General features: G+C 45.1%; 1 protein-coding gene across 1 annotated transcript in view; it reads right to left on the bottom strand.

Moving 5' to 3' along the window:
* MLXIPL (MLX interacting protein like) overlaps positions 1-18,977 on the bottom strand; it is a 187,254-nt gene that overhangs the window by 94,051 nt on the left and 74,226 nt on the right. Inside the window, exons 4-5 of the mRNA XM_040338321.1 lie at positions 15,014-15,103; positions 10,774-10,818 (exon numbers count right to left, since the gene is read on the bottom strand). Of these exons, the coding sequence (XP_040194255.1) occupies positions 10,774-10,818; positions 15,014-15,103 (135 nt within the window). The remainder of the gene's footprint in view (positions 1-10,773; positions 10,819-15,013; positions 15,104-18,977) is intronic.

Raw genomic sequence — 18,977 nt, 5'->3', positions numbered from 1 at the left:
TCGTACGTGAATGGGGCTGGGCGTAGGTTACGTTCACGTCGAAAGCATTGAGCCAACGTATCTTAGGGAGTATATGCAATGTTATTGTGAGCATGCCCGCGCATGCGCCGTTCGTTCGGGAATTAATTTACATGGGGTCACGGCTAATTTTAATACAACACGCCCACTACCTTCCTAATTTGAATTAGGCGGGCTTACGCCGGCCCATTTACGCTACACCGACGTAACTTAGGGAGCAAGTGCTTTGTGAATACTGGCCTTGCCTCTCTATGTTACGTCGGTGTAGCGCAAATGAGATGCGCTACGCCGATCTAAGATATGCCGCTCTACCTGAATCCGGCTATACATTCCTTATATAGCCCAGGGTTATCAAATGAGGGAGATTTACTAAAACTGGTGCACACAGAATCTGGTGCAGCTGTGCATAGCAACCAATCAGCTTCTAACTTCAGTTTCTTCACTTAAAGTGGTTGTAACCCTAAAAAAAAATATTCCTGTCCCTTTAGAGCAAGAGATATAGCACACTGCTTTTGCCATCTCACTTGTCCCTTTCTATGTTCTACAATATATGGTTGATCCTGCCTATTCCTGTCTTCCCCTCTGTAATCTGACCACGTTTATCATGGCTGCTGATCTTTGATAGCGTGGTCAGTTTAGATGCCTCCGTCATCCAGCTATCTCCTTAGCATCTCTGCATCTGCCCTCTTCCACTGTCAGGTATGTAGATTGTGTTAGAGCTGATCTCCTCCCTACATCTCCCCTCTCCTCACATGCCTGTGTAATTATATTCCCAGCAGCTGCTCCAGTGATTGTAAAGTAAAGAAACATGTATTAATTACTTATGCCGCGTACACATGATTATTTTTCAGCATGAAAAAAAACGTTGTTTTTCAGCATGTTTAACCAGTTCCCGACCCCCGCATGTACATATACGTCCACAATATGGCACGTACAGGCACATGGGCGTACATGTACGTCCCCGCCTTACCTGGGTTCGGGGGTCCGATCGGGACCCCCTCCGGTACATGCGAGGGCCGGGAACGGTGTACGGGAGGTCCGGGAGGAGGGGGCGGCTATTGGTTTCCAGCCATCCCCTCTCGATCTCCCTCGGCGAATCAGCTTCCACCTGAGCCCTCCCTGCCTGTGTAACTGTAAACACAGGCAGGGAGGAAGTGACGTTTTCTCCCCTCTGGCGGTCTTTTCGTCCGGTTCCAGAGGAGAGAAGACGTCAGTACTGTGAGTTGCACCAACAGCACACTGACACAGCACACATAGGTACATAACCCCCCCCCCCGATCACCCCCCCAGCACCCCCAGATCACCCCCTGTCACAGTGTCACTGATTGCAGTGATCATTTATTTTCTGATCACTGCTTTTAGTGTCAGTGTGACAGAAAAAAGTGTCAGGGCAGTTAGGTTTAGGCCCCTTTAGGTCCAGGGTAGCCCCCTACCCCCCCCCCAATAAAGGTTTAACCCCTGATTGCCCCTAAAGTTAACCCTTTCACCCCTATTGCCAGTGTCACTAAGCGATCGGTTTCTGATCGCTGTATTAGTGTCACTGTTGCCGCTAGGCAGTTAGTTTTTTTTTAGGTTCGCCGCCAGGTTTATATAGCGTTAGGTACCCCCATAAATAAAGGTTTTAACCCCTGATTGCCCCTAGAGTTAACCCTTTCACCCCTATTGCCAGTGTCACTAAGCGATCGGTTTCTGATCGCTGTATTAGTGTCACTGTTGCCGCTAGGCAGTTAGTTTTTTTTGAGGTTCGCCGCCAGGTTTATATAGCGTTAGGTACCCCCATAAATAAAGGTTTTAACCCCTGATTGCCCCTAGAGTTAACCCTTTCACCCCTATTGCCAGTGTCACTAAGCGATCGGTTTCTGATCGCTGTATTAGTGTCACTGTTGCCGCTAGGTAGTTAGTTTTTTTTGAGGTTCGCCGCCAGGTTTATATAGCGTTAGGTACCCCCATAAATAAAGGTTTTAACCCCTGATTGCCCCTAGAGTTAACCCTTTCACCACTGATCACTGTATAAGTGTCACTGGTGACGTGGTTAGCCAGTTAGTTATTTAGTTATTTTAGGTTCGCCACCAGGTTTTTAGAAAGCGTCAGGTACCCCCATATATTACCGAATAAAGGTTTTAACCCCCTGATTGCCCCCTAGTTAACCCTTTCACCAGTGATCACCGTATAAGTGTTACGGTTGACGCTGGTTGGTTAGTTTGCTGTTTATAGCATCAGAGCACCCGCCGTATATAACCCAATAGGTTTAACCCCCTGATCACCCGGCGGGTGATATAAATTTAATTTTAGCGCCAGTCAGGGTCTGCGTCGCCCCAGGCAGCGTTAGGTTAGAGCCAGTACCGCTTACACCCACTCGCTAAGCATACACCCCCCTTAGTGGTATAGGATCTGAACGGATCGATACCTGATCTGATCTATACTAGCGTACCCAGCAGTTTAGGGTACCCAAAAACGCATTGTTAGCGGAATCAGCCCAGATACCCGCTAGCACCTGCGTTTTCCCCCTCTGCCCAGCCCAACCCACCCAAGTGCAGTATCGATCGATCACTGTCACTTACAAAACACAAGACACATAACTGCAGCGTTCGCAGAGACAGGCCTGATCCCTGCGATCGCTTACAGTTTTTTTTGAAGCGTTTTCTACGTTTGCTTTTCTACAGATCAGGTGCTTTTTTTACCTGTGAATCCTTACCATTGTACCACTAAATTTAGAGTCCAAAATGGCAAACCGAAGGTACAATGATAAGCAGGCCTTGGAGTTCATGTGCATGTCAGATAGTGAAGAGGAGGAGGTCACGCATCTGACAGATTCTGGCTCAGAATACGAACCCGTTTACGACAGCGGCTCCATGTCAGATAGCTCGCACGACGAAGTTGAGGTCCCTGCTAAGGCCAGGCGTACCCGATCCCGTTCTGATGTTGTTGAGCAGCAAGAACCGCAGGACCCTCGTATGGAGCAGAGATCCAGTACTAGCGCCGCTATTCCTTCTGGTGAATTGGCAAGCACCAGCGGCCTAGTACACCCTGGTCGTTTATCCAGCACTGCAGTAACACTTGGTGACGTGGCGAGTCCCATAAGTGCAGTTGAAGCTGGCGATGTGGCAAGCACAAGTAGTGTCCCGCTGCCACCAAGAAGAAGACAGAGACAGGCCCGTCGTGCCCATAGTGCCCTTCCTGTAGAATTTGCCTATCCTGATTGGGTCCCCACCACTTCTACAGCACCTGTACTTCCCCCATTCACTGGCCAACCCGGTATTCAGGTGGATACAGCGAACTTTACGTCACTTGATTTTTATTCGCTGTATTTCACGGAAGATCTCTATAGATCTATTGTGGACCAGACTAATTTATATGCTGGTACCTACATCGCCGCTAACCCCCAGTCTCGCCTTGCCAAACAATGGAAACCTCTCGAGGTTTCCGAATTTAAGACCTTTCTGGGCCTTACCCTCAACATGGGCATACACAAATTTCCGTCATTGCGGATGTATTGGTCCACACATCCCATTGACCATATGTACATTTTCTCTGCTCACATGGCCAGGAAACGATACGAGGCGATCCTGCGGTTCCTGCATTTCAGTGACAATACACTTTGTCGTCCACGTGGAGACCCTGAATTTGACCGGCTCTACAAAATTCGGCCCCTCGTAAACCATTTCAACGAACGTTTTGCAGCCTTGTTTAATCCCCAGCAGGTTGTATGCGTTGATGAGTCCCTGATTAAATTTGCTGGCCGCTTGTCTTTCAAACAGTACCTTCCCAGCAAGCGTTCCAGATACGGGGTCAAGCTCTATAAGCTCTGTGACAGGGCCACAGGCTACACATGGAGCTTTAGGGTTTACGAGGGAAAAGATAGTCAGGTAGAGCCGGAAGGATGCCCAGATTACATGGGGAGCGCTGGCAAGATTGTTTGGGACTTGGTGTCACCCTTATTCGGAAAGGGGTACCATTTGTATGTGGACAATTTTTACAGCAGCGTGCCACTTTTTAGCCACTTATTTGATCAACAGATTGGAGCATGTGGCACCGTGCGACCTAATCGCCGGGGCTTCCCCCAGCGGCTTGTAGATGCCCGTGTTAGGCCGGGGGCGAGAGCCTGCTGCAGATGTAAAAATTTGCTCGCTGTGAAGTGGCGGGACAATAGGAATGTTTTCGTTCTTACCACCCTTCACGCAGACACGACAGTCCAAATTCGTACGGCGACTGGTGTTGTGGAGAAACCCCTCTGTGTCCACGAATATAACCAAAACATGGGAGGGGTGGACCTCAACGACCAGTTAATGGCGCCGTATCATATTGCCCGTAAGACGAGACGCTCGTACAAAAAAGTGTCTCTACATTTATTTCAATTGGCTCTACTGAATGCTCATGTCGTATACAGAGCTTCAGGACGGAATGAATCCTTCCTTCAATTCCAGAGGGATATCATCACAGAACTCCTGTATCCAGGCGGTACTGTACCTCACCAGCTCCTACCAAATGCAGTAAGCCGACTGCATGAGAGGCATTTTTCTTATGTCCTCGAGAGTACCCCTACCCAACGAGCCCCCCAAAGAAAATGTCGTGTCTGTACCAAGCGCGGATTTAGGCGTGACACCCGTTATTTTTGTCCCAAATGTCCTGGCAATCCTGGTCTTTGTATTGGTGAATGTTTTGAACGCTTCCACACACACGTTAATTATTAGTGTAGGGTGAAACATTTCACAGGCTAGGCACACTCACACAGGGTCTCCCAAGATGCCATCGCATTTTGAGAGACCCAAACCTGGAACCGAAAAGTTGAAGTTACAGTTCACAGTTACAAAAAAAAGTGTTAAAAAAAAAAATAAAAAAAGTAAAAAATAAAAACACACAAAAAAATATAAAATAAAAAAACCAAAAATAGTTGTCGTTTTATTGTTCTCTCCCTCTCTATTCTCTCTCTATTGTTCTGCTCTTTTTTACTGTATTCTATTCTGCAAAGTTTTATTGTTGTTATGTTTTTTCATGCTTGCTTTTCAGGTATGTAATTTATTTTACTGTTTTCAGGTACGCCATTCAGCTGTTGCGCGGACTTATTTATCTTGACAGCAACAGCGTTTGCTCCCACGATATATAAAGCCGCGACTCCAGTGCTGTAGGAGGTGATTTCACCACCACAGTTAAAAAAAAGAGCATATATGCCGAAGCATGGGGGCAGCAGGGGCGGAGGAGCGATTTTGCTCCTAATGCCGCGTACATACGGTTGACATTCCTACGGAGGCTTTCCCGTGGAAAAGTCTGACCATGTGTACACGGCATAGAAAAGTCCGACCGTGTGTACGCGGCATAGAAAAGTCCGACCGTACGCGGCATAACTTTTTTGCGGGAGGATGCCCCCATGCTTCGGCATATATATATTTTAGGCACAGGTTGCGTTAAAAAAGGTTTTATTTTTTACTATGTTTTTTTATAGGTATTTGCTTTGCAGGTATGGTATGATCTTACTGTTATACTGGAATGTTACTTTGTTTTAATGTTAACCATCATTTGCTTAGCAGGTACGCCATTCAGTTGCAGTGCGGATTTATTTAGCGTGACAGCAACAGCGTTTGCTCCCACGATATATAAAGCCGCGACTCCAATGCTGTAGGAGGTGATTTCACCACTACAGTTCAAAAAAGAGCATATATGCCGGAGCATGGGGGCATTAGGGGCGGAGGAGCGATTTTGCTCCTAATGCCGCGTACATACGGTTGACATTCCTACGGAGGCTTTCCTGTGGAAAAGTCTGACCATGTGTACACGGCATAGAAAAGTCCGACCGTGTGTACGCGGCATAGAAAAGTCCGACCGTACGCGGCATAACTTTTTTGCGGGAGGATGCCCCCATGCTTCGGCATATATAAATGGTGCATGTATGCCCATCATTAGAAGTGGGTGGATGAAGGGAGGTATTCTAATGGTGGGCATACCCACCGATCAATCTTTTTTTTGTTCAGCCAACAGGCTGCATGAAAAAAAAAAAGATTACAATACATGTCCAACAAGAACCATCAACGTACTGGTATGTTGCAGGACTTTGAATGGTTATACCAGAATGATGCCTGCGGGTTTAGGCATCATCTTGGTATCATTATTTTCAGCCAGCGGTCGGCTTTCATGTAAAAGCAGTCCTAGCGGCTAATTAGCCTCTAGACTGCTTTTACATTCAGTGGGAGGGAATGTCCCCCCCCCCCAGATATAAACGGCGCCATTGAGAATATGGGAAAGCATTTTATCACACCGATCTTGGTGTGGTCAGATGCTTTGAGGGCAGAGGAAAGATCTAGGGTCTAATAGACCCCATTTAAAAAAAAAAAAAGAGTACCTGTCACTAACTATTGCTATCATAAGGGATATTTACATTCCCTGAGATAACAATAAAAATGGTAAAAAAATAAATAAATGGAAGGAACAGTTAACAAATAAAATAAAAAAAGCGAAATAAATATATAAAAAAATAAAAAAATAAAAAAAAGCATCCCTGTCCCCCCCTGCTCTTGCGCAAAGACGAACGCAAGCGTCGGTCTGGAGTCATATGTAAACAGCAATTGCACCATGCATGTGAGGTATCACCGCGAAGGGCAGATCGAGGGCAGTCATTTTAGCAGTAGACCTACTCTGTAAATCTAATGTGGTAACCTGTAAAGGCTTTTAAAGGCTTTTAAAAATTTATGTAGTTTGTCGCCACTGCGCGTTTGTGCGCAATTTTAAAGTATGTCGTGTTTGGTATCCATGTACTCGGCCTAAGATCATAATTTTTATTTCATCAATAATTTGGGCAATATAGTGTGTTTTAGTGCTTTAAAATAAAAAAAAGTGTATTTTTTCCCCAAAAAATGCGTTTGAAAAAACGCTGCGCAAATACTGTGTGGAATTTTTTTTTGCAACACCCACCATTTTAATCTGTAGGGCCTTTGCTTTAAAAAAATATATAATGTTTGGGGGTTCAACTTTACTTTCTTGCAAAAAAATAATATGTTTTTATGTAAACAAACAGTGTCAGAAAGGGCTTTTTCTTCAAGTGGTTAGAAGAGTGGGTGATGTGTGACATAAGCTTCTAATTGTTGTGCATAAAATGCCAGGACAATTGAAAACCCCCCCAAATGACCCCATTTTGGAAAGTAGACACCCCAAGCTATTTGCTGAGAGGCATCTTAAGTCCATGGAATATTTTAGATTTTGACCCAAGTTGCGGGAAATATAAATATATATATATATATATATTTTTTTGCGCAAAGTTGTCACTAAATGATATATTGCTCAAACATGCCATGGGCATATGTGGAATTACACCCCAAAATGCATTCTGCTGCTTCTCCTGAGTACGGGGATACCACATGTTTGGGACTTTTTGGGAGCCTAGCCGCGTACGGGACCCCGAAAACCAAGCACCGCCTTCAGCATTTCTAAGGGCGCAAATTTTTGATTTCACTCCTCACTACCTATCACAGTTTCGAAGGCCATAAAATGCCAAAATAGCACAAAAACCCCCCAAATGACCCCATTTTGGAAAGTAGACACCCCAAGCTATTTGCTGAGAGGCATGTTGAGTCCATGGAATATTTAATTTTTTTGCCCCAAGTGATTGAATCATGACCAAAAAAAATTAAAATAAAAAAATGTACAAAACATTGCCACTAAATGATATATTTCTCACACATGCCATGGTTATATGTGGAATTGCACCCCAAAATACATTCTGCTGCTTCTCCTGAGTACGGGGATACCACATGTGTGGGACTTTTTGGGAGCCTAGCCGCGTATGAGACCCCGAAAACCAAGCACCGCCTTCAAGATTTCTAAGGACATAAATTTTTGATTTCACTCACACAAATCTTGAAGGCAGTGCTTGGTTTTCGGGGCCCCGTACGCGGCTAGGCTCCCAAAAAGTCCCACACATGTGGTATCCCCGTACTCAGGAGAAGCAGCAGAATGTATTTTGGGGTGCAATTCCACATATAACCGTGGCATGTGTGAGAAATATATCATTTAGTGACAACGTTTTGTATTTTTTTTTTTTTGGTCATTATTCAGTGACTTGGGGCAAAAAAATTAAATATTCCATGGACTCAACATGCCTCTCAGCAAATAGCTTGGGGTGTCTACTTTCCAAAATGGGGTCATTTGGGGGGGTTTTGTGCTGTTTTGGCATTTTATTGCCTTCGAAACTGTGATAGGTAGTGAGGAGTGAAATCAAAAATTTATGCCCTTAGAAATCCTGAAGGCGGTGATTGGTTTTCGGGGTCCCGTACGCGGCTAGGCTCCCAAAAAGTCCCACACATGTGGTATCCCCGTACTCAGGAGAAGCAGCAGAATGTATTTTGGGGTGCAATTCCACATATGCCCATGGCATATGTGAGAAATATATCATTTAGTGACAACGTTTTGTAAAAAAAAATCAGTTTGTCATATTCCCGCAACTTTTTATTTTTTTTGGTCATTATTCAATCACTTGGGGCCATAAAATTAAATATTCCATGGACTCAACATGCCTCTCAGCAAATAGCTTGGGGTGTCTTCTTTCCAAAATGGGGTCATTTGGGGGGGTTGTGTGACATCTTGGCATTTTATGGCCTTCAAAACTGTGATAGGTAGTGATAGGTAGTGAGGAGTGAAATCAAAAATGTATGCCCTTAGAAATCTTGAAGGCGGTGCTTTGTTTTCGGGGCCCCGTATGCGGCTAGGCTCACAAAAAGTCCCACATATGTGGTATCCCCGTACTCGGGAGAAGCAGCAGAATGTATTTTGGGGTGCAATTCCACATATAACTATGGCATGTGTGAGCAATATATCATTTAGTGACAACTTTGTGCAAAAAAAAATCAGTTTGTCATATTCCCGCAACTTGTGTCAAAATATAAAATATTCCATGGACTCGACATGCCTCTCAGCAAATAGCTTAGGGTGTCTACTTTCCAAAATGGGGTCATTTGTTTTTTTTTTTTGCTATTTTGGCATTTTATGGCCTTCGAAACCTTGATAGGTAGTGAGGAGTGAAATCAAAAATTTGTGCCCTTAGAAATGCTGAAGGCGGTGCTTGGGTTTTGGGGCCCCGTATGCGGCTAGGCTCCCAAAAAGTCCCACACATGTGGTATCCCCGTACTCAGGAGAAGCAGCAGAATGTATTTTGGGGTGCAATTCCACATATAACTATGGCATGTGTGAGAAATATATCATTTAGTGACAACTTTTTGTAAACATTTTTTTTTTTTTTTTTTTCGTCATTATTCAATCACTTGGGACAAAAAAATTAAATATTCAATGGACTCAACATGCCTCTCAGCAGTTTCCTTGGGGTGTCTACTTTCCAAAATGGGGTCATTTGGGGGGGTTTTGTACTGCCCTGCCATTTTAGCACCTCAAGAAATGAGATAGGCAGTCATAAAATAAAAGCTGTGTAAATTCCAGAAAATGTACCCTAGTTTGTAGACGCTATAACTTTTGCGAAAACCAATAAATATACGCTTATTGCGATTTTTTTTACTAAAGACATGTGGCTGAATACATTTTGGCCTAAATGTTTGACTAAAATTTAGTTTATTCGATTTTTTTTACTTTTTGTTATAAGAAAAATCATTTTTTTTCAAAATTTACGGTCTTTTTGCGTTTATATCGCAAAAAATAAAAATCGCAGAGGCGATCAAATACCATCAAAATAAAGCTCTATTTGTGGGAAGAAAAGGACGCAAGTTTCGTTTCGGTACAACATTGCATGACCGCGCAATTACCAGTTAAAGCAGCGCATTGCCAAATTGTAAAAACACCTTGGGTCTTTAGACAGCGTATTGGTCCGGGGCTTAAGTGGTTAAAAAACGATGTTTTTCCAACTTCATCATTAAAATGACGTAGCCTACACACCATCGATTTAAAAAAATGCTCTAGCAAAGCGCGGTGACGTACAACACGTACAACGGCACTTTAAAGGGGAAGTTCCATTCGCCTTTGGCCTGCTTTAGCTTATTCCATGTTAGTAAAAGACGATTCGCGCTTTTTTGTCTGTTACAGCGTGATGAATGTGATTACTCCATTATGAACGGTACTTTTACCAGAACGAGCGCTCCCATCTCATAACTTGCTTCTGAGCATGCGCGGGTTTTAAACGTCGTTTTAGCCCACACACGATCATTTTTTACAACCTGAAAAACGACATCGTTTAAAACGACGTTAAAAATTGCAGCATGTTCGAATTTTATTTTTGTCATTTTTCAGAACCTGAAGCCCACACACGATCATTTTAAATTACGTTTTTGAAAAACAACGTTTTTTTCATGCTGAAAAATGATCGTGTGTACACGGCATTAGATTCCATCTGCTTTAGGTCCCTGCCTAGTACAGTGTGTGTGTTTTCCAAAAATTATAATGCTAAATACCTTCTTTGCAGAGCCCTGCTGTGCAGACACATGACCTTCCTCTGCCAGCTTGCATTCATCAGAGGGAAATCTCAGCCCCTCCCACTGGACTCAGTAACTGGGGAAGGAAAGCAGAGGAAGGTCACATGACAGGACAGCAGGGCTCTGCAAAGAAAGTGTTTAGCATTATAATTTTAGGAAAACACACACACTGTACTGAACAGGGACCTAAAACAGAGAGAATCAAAATAATTGAATACATGTGACTTTACAACCACTAAGCTGTGACAATAAAACCTAGAGGCTGATTGGTTACTATGCACACCTACTCTAGATTCTGTGTGCACCAGTTTTAGTAAATTCTCCCCATTGTGTCCTTTTTTATGATACCACCTACCTTTTTCTCTTGAAATGGCTTTCCATCCTGGTGATGCTTTTTAAGCTAAAACAAAAAAGAGCAACAAAAATTAAAAAAAATATATAAGAAAAAAATAAAATTATACTGTAAGCATACTATGCATTTTAAAACCTCCAGCCAATAAAAAGAAATTAAATGAAAGTAAAAAAAGGCACAACCAATAATCAAGAAACACCAGACAAGTAAAACTACAGGTGTCAGACAACTGCCTATTCATTGAATTTCAGACTATAGCGTTTTATATTTAATTAATATTAATTAAGTGCCCAACTCCAGCTTCATAATGTATATGGTATTAAGCAAAGGAGTCTCCAAGAAAATAGCTACATTTCCTGACAAAAACAAATGACTTATTACTACCTACACATCATGATTCTTCAGCATGCGTCATTGTAAAGCTACGACGATCACTCTTGGAACAGAAATATTTATTTACCACTGGTATATCAGAAATAATATTGTCATCAATAGGTTGTGTCTCTGATTGACCCAACCCAAAAATGCAAAATAGACTGAATTATACTGAAAGTTAGCAAGAAATGTATCACATTACAGGTTGTGCATTTTTTTTTACCTCTTCTAACAATCATGAGGGACTGAGATAAATTCACAGTTTGGGGCTCTTCAGATTTCAACTAAACCTGCAGCCAGCAGCACAGAGGACACTTCTCATTGAACGTAAGTCCTGCCACTTGCACTGATCTTTTTTTCAAATTCTGAGTAAACGTGAACTTTAAGGCAGGCATCACTAAATGAGGGGCAGTGGTCGGACCCCAGACCAAGTGATTGTTCTGTCCGGACTGCTGCAGTTGCGCCATTCAGTTGCCTGTATGTCCTCTCTACTGTCATCCTCACAGGAAAGCAGAGGCCTGGAGGTGCGACAGGTCTGGAAGGACAAGAGCTGCCCCACTTTGTAAGTTTACAAGCGGGTGATTAGTTGCTACGATGCAGGGTGGTCCTAGCAACCAATAACCCTCTTGTTAACAGGAATAGTTGGGAAGCTCTGGAAAAGAGGGGGACTATGAACTCTGATATAAAGTAAGGTGGGGGTGCAAAATAAAGGGGGGAGGGCTCTGATGTAAAGGGGGGATGCATTGTAAATGGGGAACTGTGATGTAAAAGGGGGCTGTATTGTAAAGCGGGATACTGCTATGTAATAGGTGGCTTCTATGTAAAAAAAAGGGGGTTGATGTAATGGGGGAGGGGGGTTGATGTAAGGGGGTCAGTAATGTAAAGAGGGGAATGTGTTTAAAAGGGGGGCTGTGATGTAAAGAGGGGACATTTGATGTACATGGGGATAAGGAAAAAAGGAATGAGGTTGCTATGTAAAGTGGGGTACTGGGATGTAAAAAATTTTGAAAAGAGAAATGCTGTAATAAAGTAGTGAAAACTCATAAATCTTATGAAAAAGATGCATGATAGGCAACCAAAGAAAATGCAAAATACCAGGGGAACAAATGGCTGTAAAGCTAAAAACATTGTTGTAAATTTAGAACAATATGGATTTATCCTCGACACCCTATATCAGGCATCACTAAATGGAGGACCGCGGTCTGGTTCCGGCTCCAGTAGCCATACTATCCAGACCGCAGCCTCGCCAAATAGTTTGCCTGCGTGTTCTGCTCCTATCCCTGCCGCTGGCTCGCCCACCTGCTGCTATGTTCACAGCATGGCAGGCGTGCCGCGTACGGGTTTGTCTGTCCCTTGAATCGCTGCACTGCACCCACCCTCCGCCTGTCTTATTTACACAAGATGAGAAGCGCAGCCACTCTGAACAAAGGGTGGGACTTTTTGGCCTCATGCACACTGGACGTTTTTGGACGTTTTTACAGCAGCTGTTTTTGGCAGTAGACGTTTTTTTCTACAGTCAATAAACTCTCCATCATGTTATCCTATGTGTCCATGCACACAGGCTGTTATCAGCAGTTTTGGGCAGTGGCGTTTTTGAGCAGTAAAAAAAAAAAAAAAAACTAGTGGGTTTTGAGAGACGTTTTTCAGCTGTAAAAATGTTCTAACGCTGATAAATGCTGATAAACGTCGATAAACGCTAAAAAACGTCACTCACCAGCGTTTTTTAACGTTTTTTTTTTATTTAAACAAAAAAAACGCTAAAAACGCTAACACGGAAAAACGCTAAAAACGCTATTGAAAAAAAGTTGAAAAAAGCTGAAAAAAGTTGAAAAACTCACTGCAAAGCTACTGGCGTTTTTATAATGTTATTTTAATGTCCAGTGTGCATGAGGCCTTTAAGTTAAGAAGCGCGTGATTGGTTGCTACGCAGCGGGGCGGTCCTAGCAATCAATCGCTCACCTTTAACTTGTCCCACCCATTGTCCAGAGCGGCCGCGCTGCACATCTTGTGTAAATAAGGTAGGGTTCTGTGAGGAGGGGGAAATGCTGTACTGTGCTGCTATGAGGACAGGAGTCTGCTATCTAGGGGGGTCTGTGAGGGGGGACGACCAGTCTGTAAGGGGACGACCAGTCTGTGATAGGGGACGACCCAGTCTGTGATAAGGGGGGACGACCAGTCTGTGATAAGGGGGGACGACCAGCCTGTGATAAGGGAGGACAACCAGTCTGTGATAAGGGGGGACGACCAGTCTGTGACGGGGGGGGGGGACCAGTTTGTGACGGGGGGAGGACCAGTCTGTGATGGGGGGGAAGACCAGTCTGTGATGAGGGGGGAGGACCAGTCTGTGATGGGGGGGAGGACCAGTCTGTGATGGGGGGAGGACCAGTCTGTGATGGAGGGGGGACCAGTCTGTGATGGGGGGAGGACCAGTCTGTGATGGGGGGAAGGACCAGTCTGTGATGGAGGGGGATCAGTCTGTGATGGAGGGGGAGCAATCTGTGATGGGGGGAACCAGTCTGTGATGAGGGGGGACCAGTCTGTGATGAGGGTGCACCAGTCTGTGATGAGGGGGGAACAGTCTGTGATGAGGGGGGAACAGTCTGTGATGAGGGGGGAACAGTCTGATGAGGGGGGACCAGTCTGTGATGAGGGGGGACCAGTCTGATGGAGGTTTAAGATGAGGGGCCTGTGACGTGCACAGGAGGCTGCGATGTGGAGGATATTATGTGGAGTCATAGCACCAATATGACACTCGGATCTCCGCTAGAAGAACATTTTTCTGACCGGACCCCTGTGAATTTTAATTCACTACCCCTGCCCTATATGTTTAGTTTAAAGCTGAACTAATAAATCAATAATAAAAACAACAATGATTGCAGTACAAATATACTGTATTTGTGACTTGACTTTTGTAACCCCCTGTAAGGCTGGGTTCACACTACTGCTGTATGCGGCTCACAGCAGGGGATAGGTGCTTCCCTTGTTCGCCGTTTCAGGGAAGAAACTCCAATGTTTACAACCCCTTTAAAGGAATTTCTACATTTTGAGCAATGAAGTGAAGAGGTAAAGGGCTCCATCTAGTGGGTAATTCAGCTAATGAGCAATGCATAACTTTAGCCTATTGCCGCATACACACGTTCGGAATTTCCGACAAGAAAAGTTTGATGTGAGCTTTTGTGTGTAGGCCCCATCGGATTTTTTCTGTAGGAACTTCCGACAGCAAAAATTTGAGAGCTGGTTCTCAAATTTTCCGACGTTAAAAGTTATTGTCGGAAATTCCGATCGCCTGCATGATGCATGCTCGGAATAATTGAACTTAATTTTTCTCGGCTCGTTGTAGTGTTGTATGTCACTGTGTTCTTGACAGTTGGAATTTTCTGTGACTGTGTGTATGCAACACAAGTTTGAGCCAAAATGCGATCGAAAAAAAAAATCCACAGTTTTCTTGTCGGAATTTCCAATCGTGTGTACGTGGCAATAGAAATGGGAAGCCTATGTTTAGAAAGGGTTCTAAGTTCACAATTTTGAAGGTTCAGTAGTGAGTGTATATCGCATGTGTTCCCGCACTGCACCAAAAACATTCACAGTTAATGGCGTCCCCAAACACTGAAAAATGTGGTGCATGGGGAAATGCGTGGTGCCAAAGCATCATACAGCTTCCGTGCAGCCAACTTTTTAAAAAAGGTGTGCAGATCTTTTTCCTGCAGGAAAACGCAGGCAAAGCAGCCCATTCAAATAAATGGGGTGCTGTGCCCATTCATACATGACAAGCAAAACTGCAGGAATGTGAACCAAGCCTAAAACGAATCCAGCCTTTAAACTAATATTTTTCACTCCAGACAAAACTTGAGCATGATGTGTTTCTTACCCGTTTCTTGTAATAAATCCTCCACTTGTTATATTCTTTCATGACTACTTCTATTCTTCTTTTCCAGTAGTTTCCCTCAAGCACCACAGCCTGAAAAACACAGAAGGTTGAAAATATCTATTCTATGGCAGCATCTCCAAATCTCTCAAAAGTTATCCTTATTGGGCTATCACATTGGACTAATACAAAATGATGAACAAAGTGTAACAAGGATATTATTATCTCTCTCATAACCATTATATGCTATTTGCTACCAAATAATAATAATAATAATAATAATAATAATAAAAAAATAACACAGTAAGCAATCACAATTAAACTTTCATTGCACTAAATCTGATTGGGTGCCATGTTCTCACTGATCTCTGAATTGCTTTACTGAATAACCTCTTTTTACAGCAAAAGTCTTACTATTAACTGAATACCTGCCCAAACTGTATACTCTAGTTCAACTTTTCCCAACCTTTTCACCCAAGAAGAACCCAAAAAATAATTTTCTGGTCTAGGGTAACCCCCTGCTAAAACCAAACCATGGGGATCTGTATAAAAAAAAAAGTTGCTTACATTGGTGGTCAGTGGGAAGAATACCCACCTTACAGTGTTGTGCTGCTGACAGCTATTGTTCAAGGAATGCCTAATGAGTCTAGAGGAACCCTAGTGTTCCAAGGAGCCCTGGAATCTTACCCATTACAATATTGGTATCTACTATCAAATGCCTAAGGCCTAGTGTACATTGACTTTTGAGAGCTGAGGTCAGTTTGTGCTTTGCTTTTATTCCTTCATACATGTCAACGCATAGCAAACACACAGTAAACCCATTAAAGGCATTTAAAAAAAAAACTGTATACATTATGAAGACCAGCTATTACTATCTGACATTCCTTTATTACCAAAACTACAGTGTACAAATAGAGAAAGTGCAGACAAATCAAAGGTATAAAAGGTGGGCAATTAATTTTCACATGGGGCCACATGGGAAAGCGGAACTGTTTTGGAGGGCCAAACCAATAGGCTGAACTCAATTCTACTCAATATTAATTTTATCACTTTATAAAAAGCAGTAAATGATATGGTTTTTGATTAGCTTCTACTGGTAAGAATACACGTTATGAGAAGGCTATAAAAACGTGTATTAGATCACATACAGCAGTAAAAAAGCGATTATATCACCATTTAATTTTACTTTTAAGATAACATAACATACTTTTAACCTGCAGGGTGCAGAGCAGAACCCGGCAACACCTCCCCACATGCCCTCATCCACATCATATGCTTATAAATCAAAAATAAATACTAATGCCTTGTACACATTGTCGGTCTTTTGACCGTGCAGAAGGTTCTCTATCTAGGGTCCGGCGGACTTCCGACAAAAAAAGTCCGATGGAGGCTACACACAGCCGGACTTTCCGAGAAAAATAGCCTGTCTGACTTTTTTTCTCGGAAAGTCCGGCCGTGTGTACAAGGCATTAGCACCATTCGCTAACCATCCACCACATATTTTGTGGAATATTTTAATTAACTCTTTTCCAAATCCCAAATGTGAGCTTGTACAGGGGAAGGGAATCATTGACCAATTTCAGCCAGAAGGATCTTGTTAGGGACAACGATCCCTTCCATGACAATAGGAGAGACTACTTTGTATTAAAAATAAAGGATGTGGAGTAGTCTTTTGGCATAGGAAGGGATGGTCAAGTCACTGAAAATGCCCCAAAGACAATTCTCTGGACTTACAAAAATTGGCAAACCTAATGCAGAGGAGATAAATGAAACTACAGTATATCTACCCAGAAGTTTTGAACTATGAGGCAAGTCCAGAAACAATGAAGAAAATTTGCGTATTGGCCACAACCCTTAAAGCATTCAGCTGAGGGGGATAACCCTATTTTAAATAGTTTAGCAGGAGTAAGGTGGGAGGGGTGAAAGATCTTAACTCTTAAGTTGCATAATACGGTCTCTGGAGGAGATAACAGAGGTCTTATACATGTCACTGAACTCAGACCAGTCCGTCTCTGTGAAAGGTAGATCCATGGATGCACATCTTGTCTGTGCAGCCTGGAATCTAGTGTTAGAGTCAGCAGTAAGGGCGGTATAATAAGTTGAAATAATTTTAGTAGGGTCTGGGTGCCTTAACATCTTCTCTAGGGGTGGAACCTAGCAGGGCCGGTGCAAGGATTTCTGCCTACACAAGCGAAGCTCCATTTTGGCGCCCCCCCCCCCCCAACGGCCACCCACCTCCCTTGCAAAAATATTTCTTTCAATAATTACCCCCCTTCACATATCCCCCCACACAGTAATGCCCCCCCCTTCACATATCCCCCCACACAGTAATGCCCCCCTTCACATATCCCCCCACACAGTATTGCCCCCCCTTCACATATCCCCCCCACACAGTATTGCCCCCCCTTCACATATCCCCCCCACACAGTATTACCCCCCTTCACATATCCCCCCACACAGTAATGCCCCCCCCTTCACACATCCCCCACACAGTAATGCCCCCTTCACATATCCCCCCACAAAGTAATGCACCCCCCTTCACATATCCCCCCACACATTATTGCCCCCCATCACATACCCCCCCACACAGTATTTCCCCATCACACATCCCCCCCCCCCCCACACACACACACAGCACTACCCCCCCACACACACACACACACAGCACTGCCCCCCACACACAGCACTGTCCCCCCACATCGCTACCCCCCCCCCCCCACACACAGCACTGCCCTCCACACACACAGCACTGCCCCCCACACACACAGCACTGTCCCCCCACAGCGCTACCCCCCCCCCCCCACACACAGCACTGCCCTCCACACACACACACAGCACTGCCCTCCACACACACACACACAGCACTGCCCCCCACACACACACACAGCACTGTCCCCCCACAGCGCTACCCCCCCCCCACAGCGCTGCCCCCCCACACACAGCACTGCCCCCCCCCACACACAGCACTGTCCCCCACACACACACACACACAGCACTGTCCCCCACACACACACAGCACTGTCCCCCACACACACACACAGCACTGTCCCCCACAGCGCTACCCCCCCACACACACACACAGCACTAACCCCCCACACACACACAGCACTGCCCCCCCCCACAGCGCTAACCCCCCCCCCCACACACAGCACTGCCCTCCACACACACACACAGCACTGCCCCCCACACACACAGCACTGTCCCCCCACAGCGCTACCCCCCCCCCACAGCGCTGCCCCCCCACACACAGCACTGCCCCCCCCCACACACAGCACTGTCCCCCACACACACACACACAGCACTGTCCCCCACACACACACAGCACTGTCCCCCACACACACACACAGCACTGTCCCCCACAGCGCTACCCCCCCACACACACACACAGCACTAACCCCCCACACACACACAGCACTGCCCCCCCCCACAGCGCTAACCCCCCACCCCCACACACAGCACTGCCCCCCACACACACAGCACTGTCCCCCCACAGCACTGCCCTCACACACACAGCACTGTCCCCCCACAGCACTGCCCCCCCCACACACACAGCACTGCCCCCCACACCCCATCCATCACATTTCCATATATTTTCCTCCCTTCCCTCTCCACTCCTACCTTTCACAGAGCGGAGAGCAGGAGGCGGGACAATCGTGAACCGAGAGAAGCAACATGTGACGTTCTCCCTCTCTCTGAGTGCCCTGCAGTGCAATCTGGGAGTTGTAGTCACTGCAGAGCACAGGCACCAGAGGGCCAAGTGAAGTCTGTGTGCCTGTGCTCTGTTGGAGAACTACAACTCCCGCCATGCTCTGGGGCTGCCGTCGCCTTCTTTAGGGGAAAGGCTAGGAGGACGGCGCCGCAGCGGTGGAGCCTGCTATTGGACGCAGGCAGCCTGAGCCGTGCCTACCACCACTATAGATCGCCGCCGCCGCGGACCGGACTCTGCGGCTGTGTGCAGCGCGCCCGC

This window comes from Rana temporaria, chromosome 2 (assembly GCF_905171775.1).
Source record: "Rana temporaria chromosome 2, aRanTem1.1, whole genome shotgun sequence".
Lineage (NCBI taxonomy): Eukaryota > Metazoa > Chordata > Amphibia > Anura > Ranidae > Rana > Rana temporaria.
The sequence above is the reverse complement of the archived record's forward strand: the minus strand, read 5'-3'. Positions and strand labels throughout refer to the sequence as shown.